This window comes from Labrus bergylta, chromosome 16 (assembly GCF_963930695.1).
Source record: "Labrus bergylta chromosome 16, fLabBer1.1, whole genome shotgun sequence".
NCBI classification, from domain to species: domain Eukaryota; kingdom Metazoa; phylum Chordata; class Actinopteri; order Labriformes; family Labridae; genus Labrus; species Labrus bergylta.
In genome coordinates, this window is record NC_089210.1 from 22249694 (window position 1) to 22264212 (window position 14519).

Genomic DNA, 14519 nt, shown 5'->3' on the forward strand with positions numbered 1-14519 from the left:
CTCTCTACTTTCATCTTTAATCATCATAAGAATGGATTTTTTACTAACATCATTGATAATGCACACAGACAACAGCTCCTTCAATACATTGACATCTCTCCTACAACCCTTTATCCATCCAAAAATATTTCTTTGCTCAAAATGTGTCCCACTTATCAGGTATTACATTTCTTATGAACTTCAAAGGTGAAAAAAAACATATTAAATAATGTGGGAAGAAGGAAGAAGGCACGGAAAAGATAAGGGAACAAAAAGTGGTAAATATTACAATTTCATTTCTTAAAAAACTTAGAAGAAAACTCCAACTGTTACAGTTTTTGTTTCTCAGGGTTTAGAAAATGGTTTGACACTTTTGGACTGACTAACTCTCCAATCCTGCTTTCCAGATTATTTGAATGTAGATATTTCAGGACATAATCAGGCCTAACAATGTTCCTTTGCAATACCTGGTATTTAAAGCAAGATGATCATATCAGAAAAGCCTAAATGTAACACAGGAGTATGAGGTGTAATCATGACTAACCTCTGTAGGGCACACCGCCCCTTCATATATAACAGATTAAAACTCAGCTGAACACCGGATAAAGACATGTAAAGGATTTACAGAGGAGCTTTCAGCAGTCAATGTTCACTCTTTTTGAGCTTTTTAAGCCTTTATGTGCTCTCCATACGGCTGGATGAAGGATTCCAGAGGGAGGGGGGGAAGGTGTTATTTTATGGTTTCTGATGAACAAAACCATCAGCCAGTCCTTCTCTTCAGAAACTGAAGCTGTTGCAGATGCTCAAGTCCCCAGACAACGTCTGTTCAAGTCCGCCTCAAAGCTCTCAGTGCTTCTCCAGAGCTTTAGCCAGAAGATCGTTGAGGCGAGAAATCATCGGTCGGGGATCATCATTCAGACCCGCTGTGATCATGGCGTTGTCATAGATCTGCAAAATATTCAGAAAAAGAAATCACTGATATGGAAAGAGGAGAACATGAGCACATTCATGGATAAAAGAAAAAAAGAAGAAGCGAGTGCTGCACTGAGTCAAATAATGTAGAGGAGTCAGGTTCTCTGATTACAAACAAAGTCTGTTGTGTGGAAAGGCGATCTGATGCATTATAAAAATCCTTTATAAACATATTTAAATGTTGCAAATCAAATGTCTCAGATCTGAAATAGGAAGCACACATATAGCCGACTAATAATAAAGAAACACTGAGATGCATTCATCTTTAGTGAAAATAGCTTGTATGTTAAATTTTGCATAATGTGTATGTCCATCAATACTAAAGCAAACTCATGTGAAACTTATGACCCTGCTACTGCAAGTTTGACTGAATCATTTTCCATTCATTTTCTGTCATTACTTTGAAATATATCGTCAAGAACTCAATACTTTCTAAGCAGATATGTTGCTTTTAACACATTAACTTTCTGCCTTAGAAACTCGTGAATTCCTGTTTTTAATTATTGAAACATGTCAGACACAAAGGGACGGGAAATAATGAGCGAATAAGAAGCCTTTGTTTGGAAGAGAGACATCGTGATGTGATGTCCTAAATCCCGCCACAGATAAAAACCCAATGACACTCAGTTATGGTCAAACCTGTTCTAGCAGCAGTCCAGCGAGTTCAGAGTTTGAGTCCTTCAGCGCGTGCATCTTCTTGATCAGCTCGTGTCTACAAGGCAGAAAAAGTACAACATCCGTTTCAGCTGCACATAAAAACATCACGAAGACCAAATCCATCTCCCCGTTTCTCACCCTGCGTTGATCTCCAGAGTGGGCTGCAGTATCTGAGCTCTTTCCTCAGGGGTGCGAGCCAGCTGCTGGGTGCGGAGGAAGTGGCGTGCAGCACCCATCTCCAGCACTGTGATCATAGCCGGGTGGGTGTCCAGCCGAGGAGTCAGCTGCAGAGCAGAGGGTTAACCATTTCTTATGCTGTGTGTCTATAACAAAGGACACTGAAGATGACTTCCAGGCGGGCTCAAATTGAATAAGGACTGTACCTTTAAGTTGGTGACTCGGGGGCCCAAAGCGTTCTTCATCCAGGCCATGAGGTCGTCGGCCTGCTCCTGAGTCAGACGCTCGGAGGCTGCAGAGAAGGAGGAGAGGGAGCAGACAGCGAGTCAGGACTACGCCACGAGAGAGAGCTTAGCTTTGACTGCAGGTGTGAGAGAGGAGCTGACCTGGCTTGATGTCCTCAAACTTCTCCTCCTTGTAGTGATCGACCACGATGTCCGTCTCAGCTGAGATCATCTTCTTCTTGTCGAACTCCCGCAGGTGGAGCAGGGTCAGCTCATCGAACTGCTCGTAACAAAACAGCACCTGAAGGGAGAGGCACAAATCAAATGAGCCGTGCAGGATTCAGAACTAAACAGTCCACTGTATGATGAGTTTTTTTAACTGATTATTAATAGTTATTTTTAATGCCTGAAACTTGCTGTTGTGGGTTAGGTGTCAAATAAAGCTAGAACTGTACGCTCATGAAACAGCCTGTGTTTAAATTTTGATTTATTTTGTCATTAAACACTACATACACATGTACTGGACAAAATCAGCTAAGACCGCTTTGTCCACAGGGGGGCACCAAAACCTACACAAACTAAACATTCCTCACAGGGGTCCTAATAAGATGAGGTTTTCTATCACTGCTGTTTTGGTTTGGATTAAACAAACTCAAATGTGTTTACTCGTTTAGTAAGGTTAATTTAAGATGCTCATTCAAACCCTACGAAGCATCAGAGGGAATCCCAGCATGCATCAGTCATGTAAGAAGCATTGTGCATCTCAAAATCACTATCACCAGGGGGGACAGGGACCATTCATTCTGTAAGTTATTTTTTGGGGCTATTTCTTTTGCCTTTTTTTGGATATGGCAGCTGAAGAGAGACGGGAAATGTTGGGAGGAGGGAGTAAGGGTGACATGCAGAAATGGGGCCGAGGCACGAAGGGCTGCTGTGACAAGCACTATAGCCTCTGTACATGGAGCGTGTGACATAACCGCTGGGATACAGTGGAGTGATATTATCACCTTTAGTCAAGACCCAAGGAGGATGACTCTTTGCAAGAAATAATCTTGCAACATAAACTTAATTTGGCATCCTTCTTATTTTTAGCTATGTTAAATATTTGATCTATGTTAAACTTCTAAACCTATTCAAAAACTTGATTTAAATGACTCGATGACTCAAGCTTTAATGTTAGGTTATGGGACCTATGAGACTTCACAGCGGTATCATTATGCTCTGGTTTTGAAAAATGCAGAACTGGGTACTTAATAGAACTTGGTTTTGATCCCCATCCTTACTTGTGAATGTGAAAGGAGTTTAGTATCATAATAATGCTTATTAATGTTATAGAGTAATGTTCAGATTGCAGCCAAATGTAGAGCAATTGTGATAGATCTGACATGAACTATTGTAAACTATATCTGCTGTTTCCTTTTCAAATGAGTTTTTGTTTTTAAAAGGAATATATCACCTTGCTTACGGTTTTACAACATAAAGATTAAACTGAATCTTAACTGCCTCAGATTTCCTCATGAGTCCCTTCTCTCACCTCCATGTCTTTCTGCTTCATGGCCTCATAGTAGGGCGAGTGCTCTGCGAGGTGACGGTTTGGGGCACACAGGTAGTAGATGTTACGTGTGCCAGCCTTCATACGGGACGAGTACTCCATCAGATTAGTCTGCTGTCCCGCTGGCAGAGCAGAAGACTCAAACCTCAACAGCTTTGCGATGTCCTCCTGTACAGACACAGCAGAGGGGAAGCAAACACATTCAAAATGGCTGCTGCTTAAATACGGGCTGCTTTTGTTAAGAAGCAAACGTAATGACACTTTCAAATTGTTTGGACCTTCATAACATTTCTCGATGCAAAAATCACCTTGACATCCTGTTCCTGGGTGGTGACGATGCCCTCCCTCATGAAGAGGCCGTAATCCTCAAAGAACTTGCCGTACTTCTCTGGATCCTTTTTGCTCTGGTCCAACAGGAAGCGGATCACCCTCTGCTGGAGAACGTCACGCAGCTTCCTGAAGATGGAAGAATAAAAAGAAGATTCAGTGGCTCAAGTATTGGAGTACAATCAGAGCGCTGAGAAATGAGTGTAAGCATAACAAGGGGAGAAAGTACTGATAACACCTTCAACACAGAAAACAAACCATCCAGCTGAGTGTAGAACTTGTGTGGTACCTGATGAGGGCGCTCTCCTGCAGCAGCTCTCTGCTCAGATTCAGAGGGATGTCCTCACTGTCCACCACACCTGCGAAAAAACAACCAAAGTGTGAGTCCAGAAGCAAAAACAGTAAGAGCGCGTGGAGGAACGTGTGAAGGTCCAGACCTCGGAGGAAGCGCAGCCACTTCGGCAGAATTTCGGTGGCTTTGGTCTGGATCAGGATCTTCCTGCTGAACAGAGCCACGCTGGATCCCATCTCTCTGCTCACATCAAACATGCTCGGCTTCTGTTGGACAAATGGCATCATTTTTAATGAGACACAACTTGATTTGACTCCCTTCCACTGGAAAAAAAATATACTATCTCAAAGAGGTTGTTATAATGTTAGGGTATGGGTTGTTTTTGTAAAGTCTGGACTGTCAACACTGGGTGTGGCTTTGCATGGAAAGATGCATCATCAAAACAAAAAGACATCCGATCATGAGCTCCTCACCGAATCAGGGACGTAAAAGATGCTTCTGATGTTGAGCGGGGCGTCTGCGCGGTAGTGCAGCGTGTAGCGGGGCTTGTCGTAGGACTGGGCGACGTATCGATAGAACTCCTCGTGCTGCCAGTCACTGATCTCCTTTGGCTCCATCATCCACAAGGCCTGAAAAGAGACAGAAATCATACCCAAATCTTTTTAAAGAAAACTCCACATTTACAGTATTAAAAAGTATTTTTAAAAACTAAGGGACCGAGTGAGACAGAACCAGAGCGGCTCACCTGCAGAGTGTTGAGCCTCCGTCCGTTCAGGAAGATGGGGAAGCTGACAAAGTTGCTGTACTTTGTGACAACCTCTGAAAGAGACACAACGGCATGTAATCATATGCAGCGATGCACTCGTGTACGTTACGGTTAAGCCAACCAAAGCAGCTCCAGGTATACCTTTAACTCTGTCCTCGATGGAAAACTCCTTGCAGTCTTCTTTCAGGTGCAGCACAATCTTTGTTCCCTGTTGAACACCACTGGCCTCAGCGATCTCAAAAAGCCCAGAGCTGAAGAAGACGATGACAGAGAATGTCTGGATATAAAATGTCTGGATATGAAACTTATTTGTTCTGCTGGAAAACTGAACCACAAAGAGGAGATTCCTCATGCCATCCATTTCTCTCTCTCACCCGTCTGAGGACCACTTGTATCCGGGTGCATCCGGCTCAGCTGACCGGGAGTAGACGTCAACACGGTCGGAGACCATAAAGGCAGAGTAGAACCCAACCCCGAACTGGCCAATGATGGTGCTGCTGGCCTCCGCTTGGTTCTGCAAGGCATCCAAAAAATCCTGCAAAGGTAAAAGAGATCATCATTACGACTGACAGGAGATATCTTAATAATCAAGAGTAGAAAAGGTGTGATACATCCGTAGAAATGAACTGATAGAGTGATTGGTTTAGTTTTAAAAGTAGAAAGTCTACAACCTTGGACCCAGAGCGGGCGATAGTCCCCAGGTTGGCCACCAGCTCCTCTTGGTTCATCCCCACTCCGGTGTCCTGTGAAAGTACAGGGAGTTCCAGTCACTCCACAAGTTATCAATGTTGAGGTATAATATTCATCCACTAGGTGGCACTCTTTCTCATTTACAGACAAAAAAACAAGCGTCCACCATAAACTACCTGTTTTTTTTTTTCAGTTTCTACTCTTCCTTACAAACTACGACAGTTTGGTTGGACCTAATTTAACAGACAATTGGAGCAGCAAACATGTTTGTGCACTTCATTTTCTGCACTTTGTAGAAGATTGGAAGAAGCCTGTGGAGCGATCAATGGAATTAACGGGAACCAAACCTAAACTAAATTCAAACGCAGTGAAGAAAATAAAGGTTTCAACGGTCTGGATGCAGCATTATTCTACAAACACTTGTTCCACTTTGCTGGCTCACTCTTTTTAAACTGATTCTTGTGAATAAATAACAACACACCCTCTGCTTTAATAAGCAAACTTTTACTTGGTGTGCAGCTTTTTAAATCCTTCTGTTATGATGGTAGAAGGCTCAGTGGTCGATAATTGTCAGCCAATGGAAACCCTTGTGTGGACGTGTTTGTTTTCCAAACAAGCATTCTGCATTATTCTTGTTTTACAAGATGTTCTGAGTATATAAATACTGGTAATGGTAAAAGGTTAATCACTGATGTGTTTGTCACAAATGAAACCTCGTTATCACAGCACTGCAAGGAAGCCCTACAAATATGTGCAGGCAGAGATAAGGCACTAACAATAGCTAAACATGCTGTATCACAAATGACACTAAGTTCCTGCATTTGGAAAAGGCTATGAAGTAAACAAAGTGCTTGTGCTCAAACCTGATAATTGCTACAGACAGCGAACATTACTCAGTCAGTGTACCTGAATGGTGAAGGTGCCCTTTGTAGCATCCGTTTGCAGATGGATCTCCATCTGAGCCGTTTCTCCGCCTGCTGTCATCAGTTTGTGGCGCAGTTTTTCCAGAGCATCACTGCCGTTGGAGATCAGCTCCCTGATGAACACCTGGTGGGGTGTGGAGGAACCAGCATGTCAGCCCAAAAGAACATTATAAGTCAATAAAGTCAGATGTCTGTCCATCTCAGCCACGTTTGGCACAAGCCCTCTTACCTCTTTTTCAGAGTACAAAGACCTTGCGACAATGTCCAGTAGTTTTTTGGTCTCAGCCTGAAATTCATGTTTGGAGAAACTACCTGAATTGGATTAAAGATAAATCAAAAAGTCAAATCGTCTATTGGAAAATGGTTCCGTTATAATTATCAGAATGTCTGTAGCTATAACAGCACCTTGCACAGACTCAGTATCACTGATGATGGTATGCAGAGGCTCCTCCTCAGGCTCTTTCTCCACCTCCTGGGTGCTGTAAAAAGACTGCTGGCTGAAGTCGAGGCAGGACCGCTGGGAGCTCCACACTCCGGGCCGACTGCTCCACATCTGCTGCTGTCCGACCTGCAAACCTGACCACAAGAGGAGTCACCTGATGGTTCTACTTCAAATAAGGATTTGTTATTGACATCTGTGTTGTCTCGGATCAAGACCGCTTAAGCCGAAACATTTGTCCAGCAAACGTCTTCTTAAAATACGACATTTGAAAACAATGTTTTATCAGCAGTCAGTAGTCTTCAGCATGCATATAGGCACTGTGTGTACACAGACAGTCCAGCAGAGGATTTAAAATGTTATGAAACTTGTAAAATTGTTTAAGAAAATATATTTGATGATATTTGATAATACTATTAGTAACTGTTAGTTATTATTAGTTACATAATATTTGTTTAGTTACTGCACTTAATTTGGTTCTTGAAATTCTGTATCATGTAATGTACAATTTTGGCTTCCTACAATCACAAAAAAAAAACACACGATAATCGAGAGTAAACGATAACTGTGCTGAATGCCCTGTTGGGATTGTTTTGTCATGTGTGGTAATGTTTGCTAAAAATTCTCAGGACGACAGCCAGGGACATGAGGAACAATAATCCATTGAAAGATTCTTGTCACCTGTCACAGATTTTTCAAAATAAAATAATAAATGACTAAAATATCAAAGTGTCTGATTGCAATTTGAGCAGATTTCATCTTTAATTATCTCAAAAACTATACAGTAAAATCTGCTAAATATTCTCAGGACAACAGCCAGGGACATGAGGAACAAGAATCCATTGCATTTTCTTGTCACAGATTTTTCAAAATAAAATAATAAATGCCTAACGACCTCACTGAGGAGATAAGCTTCGCAGATTCCCTCAATTCTTTTAAATCTCTTCTTAAAACGTACTTTTACAGACTTGCTTTGATGTGATGTCGTCTTCTTAATGTCTTTTCTTACTGGTTTTACTATTTTTATCTTCTTTTACTTCTTACTGTCCTTTTATTTATGCTCTTATCTTAACTCCTCTTATGTTTTAACTTGGTAATTTCTTATCTTACTTAGTCTATTTATGTTTTATATTTATATTTACTTTTGATTAATATTCTAGTTGTTTTTTTTATCCTTTAACCACTTGTTTCTATTTCTTTTACTGCTCTTATCTTCTTATTGCTGTTATCTTTTGATTTGCATTTATCTCTTTTAGTTTCTTACATCTTTTTAAATCTTTGCTCCTCTTGGTCTCAGCTCGTGTTGTTGGGTTCTTGTGTTGCCTGGGTTCTTATATATGGTTCTTATATTGGTCGGGTTATATATCTGTTGGGTATCGTGCAATATGGGTTCTTTTCTGTTGAATTGTATTTAATTATTTTTAGTATTTTGCATTTGTTATGTTGCTGTTGTTTATGTTCTTCTGTGTTTGGTTTAGTTTGTTCTTGTTTTAGCTGTTTGTCAAAGCACTTTGTAAACCTGTGTTTTTTAAAGGTGCTATATAAATAAAGTTATTATTATTATTATTATTATTATAACATATAACATAACAAGACGAAGGAGCTCATCGTGGACTTCAGGAGAGAAAGAGGAAGCACGCACAACCCCATTCACATCAACGGGATGGCTGTTGAACGTGTCTCCAGCTTCAAGTTCCTGGGGACCCACATCACAGAGGACCTCTCCTGGTCCACTAACACCTTCAGTCTGGTTAAGAAGGCTCATCAACGCCTCTTTTTCCTGAGGACACTGAAGAGACACCACCTGTCTTCAGCTGATGAACTTCTACCGCTGTGTGATCGAGAGCATCCTGACCAGCAGTGTCTCAGTCTGGTACGGAAACTGCTCTGTCGCAGACCGTAAGGCGCTACAGCGGGTGGTAAAAACTGCCCAGCGCATCACAAGGTGTCCACTTCCTGCCATTGAGGATGTCCAAAGAAAACGCTGTCTGCGGCGAGCTCACGGCATTCTTAAAGACTCCTCCCACCCTGCCCACAGACTGTTTACCCTCCTGCCCTCCGGCAGGCGCTTCAGAAGCCTCCAGACCAGAACCAGCAGACTGAGGAACAGCTTTTTCCCCAGAGCTGTTTCTCTACTGAACTCTACCCCCCGAACTCTGAACTCTGTCTCTCTCTCTCTCTCTCTCCCTCTCTCTCTCCGCCCCCTGCTGACCCCGCTTTCCCCTGCATATCACCTCACACCCATCATCCCCCCACCACTCCTCCTGGTCACACACACACATCTCATCCACCTGTATTATTGTATTATAGTATGTTCATATTATGTCCATATTCTTTATATTATCTGTAATCTAGTATAGCATGCTCACTGCATCTTAATCTGTATATTATAATCCTAAGAATACACTTATATTTATAGCATTTATTTATATTTATAGCATCCCATTAATCCAGCCATCCAGATATACCTAATAATTCACTTTTTTTAGTCTACATCTGTAAATTTTGTAATTACTGTACATAGCACAGACTCTTGCACTTTCTGCTTATTTGCACTTCTGGTGAGATGCCAAACCTCATTTCGTTACTCTATACTTGTATATGTGTAATGACAATAAAGTTGAATCTCATCTCATCTCATATCGAAGCGTCTTTATAACTATGTTATAGTTGCAATTTGAGCAGATTTCATCTCAAAAACTATACAGTACAATCTGATAAAACATTGTCAGGACAACAGGCAGGGACATGAGGAACAAGGATCCAGTGAAAGTTTCTTAACATTGTGGGTTTTTTTCTTTCTGTCATCCGTTATTATTAATGGTATCTGAAATATGCGGCCGCATTCATTCTTTTTGGGCGCTCCAGGCACCTGTACCGTAAACCACGCATCATTTTTCAATGGAGGTGGGGGGGGGGGGGGGGCTGGCTTGACCGGGGTCTTGCAGAAGACGGCTCACTTGCTGTCTGCAGTCAAATGTCGTGCAGAGAAAGAAAGATAAACCTCCTGACAGTGTGATCACACACAGGCTCATAAACATGTGAGTGGACTAACACATGAGCTCTTTAAAGTACTGACATCTGGGTTGGTAAGTGAATGTACATGGCTGCTATATTGTTGCTGTCAGGCTGACTCCGCCAGCTCACAGCACAGCTTACCTCCAGTTAGGGGTCGGGAGGTAGTTCTGCTGTTCAGACCTCCAGTCCATGTCGTTATCCGAGAGTTCACCCTCCGAGAGGAACCGAGAGCGAACCGAGCCAGCGCGAGGCACCTTGACATGATGACACCTGAGACACAGACCTGAGCAAGACGACGGGACAGGTCGACTGACCGAAGAACACACGCTGTGCGACGCAGGCAGAGTCAGGACCCAAGACTGCGCCGGCTAATGACGTCAGCAGCGCGCCCATCACACTGCCTGATGATGAATAAAGATTATTCTACTCGTTTGAAAGTCATGGTTCAAAAGGTTAAATTGCACGTTTTCATTCCGTTTCTAGACACTTAAACTCTGAATGAAAGATGTTCGCACCAATTAATGCGTTGGCTGAATTATTTGCAAGCTGTCTCCTTTAAGAGGCTTGGATAAAGTTCACTTTTTTACATTTTCTCTTCAAGGTCATTTATATAAACCAGATATAAACAGATCTTTTAAAAAAAATCCTTAATGAATAACCATTCATGAAAATATTGCAATTATTTGTTATGGAAAGTAAACAAACAGGAGAATTAATAAAAGAACAAATAAATAAATAAAGAAAAACAAATATTAGTCACATTGTATTAAAAACCATTCATTCTGATGTGAGCCATGTAACATTCAATGGTGTATTAGTCTGACTGAACAATTTAGTGCTTCAGTATATTAAATACAATTATACATTTAACATTCATTTAAATATAATTAATTAGATATGTAGGTAAATTATATTTTGATAGCTGATGAGTTTAAACTAATAAAGAAAATAACAGAGCAATTTGATTCTAATTTTGAATTTGATTAATTGTTTTGCTCATTTAAAAAGACAAATGTGAGACATAGGAGGGAACCAGCTTCTTAAATGTAGGAATGTTGAGCCTTTTTGTTCACCTACATTACAGTGTTCAGTCATTTGAGGTGTTAGGCCTATTTTTGGCACAATAACAAAAAGATGTGACTTATTCCTTACTAAAAATACAAAATAAATTGTTTTAAAACTATCACCAATTGTAATCTTAATGAGAGTTGTCTCAAAACAGAAGAAATGAGAAGCTAAGTCTGTGGCACACAGGTTTATTTAACAACATTGTATATAAGTACGAAATGAGCCATTTGAACCACTTCTTACAGTTCAGGACTTCATGACAATTTCTGTAGACTGAGGGAGAGACAAAGCAATTATTTTAACATTTGCAAGACAAACACTGGGCCAAAGCCAGTAAAAAGAACATTCCGGCACCTGTGAACATTAACGAGCTTTAATGCAGGTTTTTCTTACACCTGCCATTTGTGTACGGGTGTGTGCAATAGTGCCTAGATCTATACAAATGTGTTAATCTCCCGTAGACTCTGCAAACAGGAAAGAAATTAAGGCTTCCCCAAAGGCAGTCCTTTTGTAAAATGGCATATTAGAATAAATTAGCCAGGGAACAGAGAAACTGAGCAAGAGGTGAAACCTGGCAAAAAAAAAAAAAAAAATCCCAGACAAATAATTTTACAGTCTTCTCAACACAAATATGATATTAATTTGAAAAGGTACAAAATAAAAAATGAATAATAAAATGAAATATTTTTGTTTTGAGAAGTTTTGTTAAAAAAGTCCATACCAGAGCATAACAAATGAAAAACAAATGAAAACAACACATAGACCAAGGCAAATTCTTGCATGGCTGGTCTGAACCAAAAATATATTCTTTGTGTCTTTGTTGTCTTCTTTACAACAGCAATTATTAATTCACTCTGTGTCTTGGAAGAAAAGCAGTCCCTTGGTTTAAGGAAAGTTCACAGTCTGTAGGCCTCATATGACTCAGTTGTTTGAATTTCTTTTAGCTTTTTACATCAGCAAGTATAAAAATGTCTCAGCTGAAAACAGAACAAGGCCTTTCTTCTGTCACAAAATGCTACAATCCTTCAACAAATTTTTCCAGCGTGTCTCCCGTCGTGTCACCCACCATACCCATGTCATTACTCAAACCCCCTCTGTTCGGTGTATTAAGTTGTGGGAGCATGGCACTCTGCTCCGGTGTTCCCATATGTCCCTGATCCATGGAGCCTGACATTGGGCCTCCAAGGCTAGGGTGGGGAGAGCTGGAGTGAAGGGTGCCGTGCTGAGGTGAGGGCTGAGGCTGTATACGTGGGGAAGGGCTGGAATGCGGGGGCTGCTGCGAAGGCGGACGAGGGGATTGCACTGGGGCTGGGGAGCGTACTTGGTTACCCAGGGTGTTTGCCATAGTCTGGCCAGGTAAGTGAGGTCCGCCCTGGGCTTGGCCTTGGAGCATATGGGGTTGTGGGCTCATTGAGTTAGCCTGAATGGGAGAACCCATCTGCTGCTTTAACATCTGCTGCTGCTGCTGCTGCTGAAGCATACGTTGCTGGAGAAGGTTTTGAGCCCCATCCATCCCCATGCCAGGTTGTCCCATTTGGGAGTTTGGAGGAAGCTGTCCCATGGGCCCCCCACCTCCTTGCATAGCCATTTGCTGCTGCATACGGAGCTGGGAGTAACTTGCTGGCCCTGGCTGCTGCTGAGGGAACTGACCATGACCCTGAGGCATGCCTCCCTGCTGCTGCGGTGACTGCTGCTGCTGCTGCTGCTGCTGCTGCTGTTGTATCTGCTGCATCCTGAGCAGCTGCTGTCTGTGGTACAGTTGGGGATTGCCATTTTGAGCAGCATTCATCATCTGGCCTTGGGGGCCCATGGTTGCCATGCCCTGGGGTCCTGCCTGTTGAGGAGGCTGCTGCTGCGGTGCCATAACTGGCCTCTGCACCTGGTTTGCCATGGCTGCCATTGCCTGCATTCCTGCCTGGGACCCAAGCATAGCTTGAGGGTTCTGCTGCTGCCCCTGCTGCTGCGGCTGATTGGCCTGGTACTTAGCTGTCCTTTGTTTAATAAAGGCTGCCATGAGTTGTGGGTTTGACTTGAGGATGTTTAGGACCTGCTGCTGCTGCTGGGGGGAGCTGGGTGATTTTAGGGTGCGCAGTAAGTCCTGCAGGGCACTCGGAGCAATGTTAGTAGGTATCCCTCGTGGCATGTTCTGCTGCTGTGGTGTCATGCCTTGCTGTGAGTGCCCCTGGGGAGGCATTTGGAGAGTCTGTTGCTGGGGCATCATTGGCCTCTGCATTATCTGGCCCTGCTGTGGCATGGGAGTTCCCTGAGCCTGCTGAGAGGCCATTGGGCCTTGTTGAGACGGGACCTGTGGCTGATGACCCTGGGGATTCTGCATGGGATTCTGCATTCCTGGACCCCACTGGCCCTGCATCACTTGTGGACCCCTTGGCCCCTGCATCATCTGCATCTGGCCCTGCATGGGCCCCATCATTCTTGGATGGTTCATCTGCATACCATTCATAGCATAATTCTGCTGCTGCTGTTGCTGCTGCTGCTGCTGTTGCCTTGCCTTAGCAACCATCTGGATCTGTCTGGCCACCTTCAGGGCTGCCTGCTGCTGCTGTTGTTGTTGTTGCTGTTGTTGTTGTTGTTGCTGTTGTTGTTGTTGTTGTTGTTGTTGTTGCTGTTGCTGCTGCTGCTGCTGCTGCTGCTGCTGCTGCTGCTGTTGTTGTTGTTGTTGTTGTTGTTGTTGTTGTGGTGGTGGTTGAGGCTGCTGTTGGTGTGGCATGTTAGGCAGAGGTGACTGCTGCTGATGGAGTGGGGATGACTGAGGCCCTGGTTTGCCTTGTGGCACAGGTGTTGGGGGCTGGCTGCTGCGGCCATTGTTGGGGAAGCCTTGGGAAATGTTGACAGGGTTGTTTGGCTGCTGTTGTTGGGGCTGGTTGGGCATGGGCTGGGGAGTCTGGGGTGTGTTAGGCTGCTGCACAGAGTTTGGGGTGTCCGGGGCAGCTGAGGTAGGTGGAGATGGCATGGGCATACCCCTTCCAGCCATGGTAGCCATTCTGCGGCGCATCAATTGAGCTTGCTGTAGCCTGTGCTGCAGCTGCTGTTGGCGTAGTTTGTGCTTGATGTTGAGACAGAAGGGAACAGGACACTTGTTCTCCTGACAGTGCTTGGCATGATAACAACATAAAGCGATTAGCTGCTTGCACACAGGACAGCCACCATTGGTCTTGCGCTTGCAGCCCTTGGTATGCTGAACCACCCTCTTCATCTTCTGGCACGAAGGCAGGGAGCAGTTGGCATTTCGACATTGGCAAGCGTGGACGAGGGACTGGATGCAGCGCTGGATGCTGAGACGTCGGCTCTCCTGAGGGCTCTTGGAGGCCTCTCCTCCCTGACCGTTGCTGTCATCATCCAAACCCAAGCCCCACTTCACCATGTGGTGCTCATGGCCCTTAATGTTGTAGCAGTTAATGCATAGGTCGTAGTCCT

The 14519-nt window shown here is 43.4% G+C and overlaps 2 protein-coding genes across 5 annotated transcripts in view; both read right to left on the reverse strand.

Moving 5' to 3' along the window:
- On the reverse strand, positions 1-10367 carry trap1 (TNF receptor-associated protein 1). Its single transcript, XM_020648234.3, has 18 exons — positions 10158-10367; positions 6965-7135; positions 6789-6871; positions 6543-6683; positions 5618-5689; positions 5321-5481; positions 5088-5197; positions 4926-4999; positions 4654-4809; positions 4326-4446; positions 4178-4247; positions 3870-4017; positions 3544-3729; positions 2172-2310; positions 1992-2077; positions 1747-1892; positions 1591-1663; positions 1-927 (listed from the first exon to the last, which is right to left on the reverse strand). The coding sequence occupies exons 1-18, from the start codon at positions 10276-10278 to the stop codon at positions 826-828; spliced, it is 2160 nt and encodes a 719-aa protein (XP_020503890.3). The 5' UTR covers positions 10279-10367; the 3' UTR covers positions 1-825.
- An 889-nt stretch (positions 10368-11256) lies between these two features.
- The window catches only part of crebbpb (CREB binding protein b), a 30598-nt gene continuing 27335 nt past the window's right edge, over positions 11257-14519 (reverse strand). For all 4 annotated transcript variants that reach the window (XM_065964472.1, XM_065964470.1, XM_065964471.1 and 1 more), the window contains exon 31: positions 11257-14517. In XM_065964472.1, coding sequence (XP_065820544.1) covers positions 12100-14517 — 2418 coding nt within the window. In that variant the 3' untranslated portion in view covers positions 11257-12099. The remainder of the gene's footprint in view (positions 14518-14519) is intronic.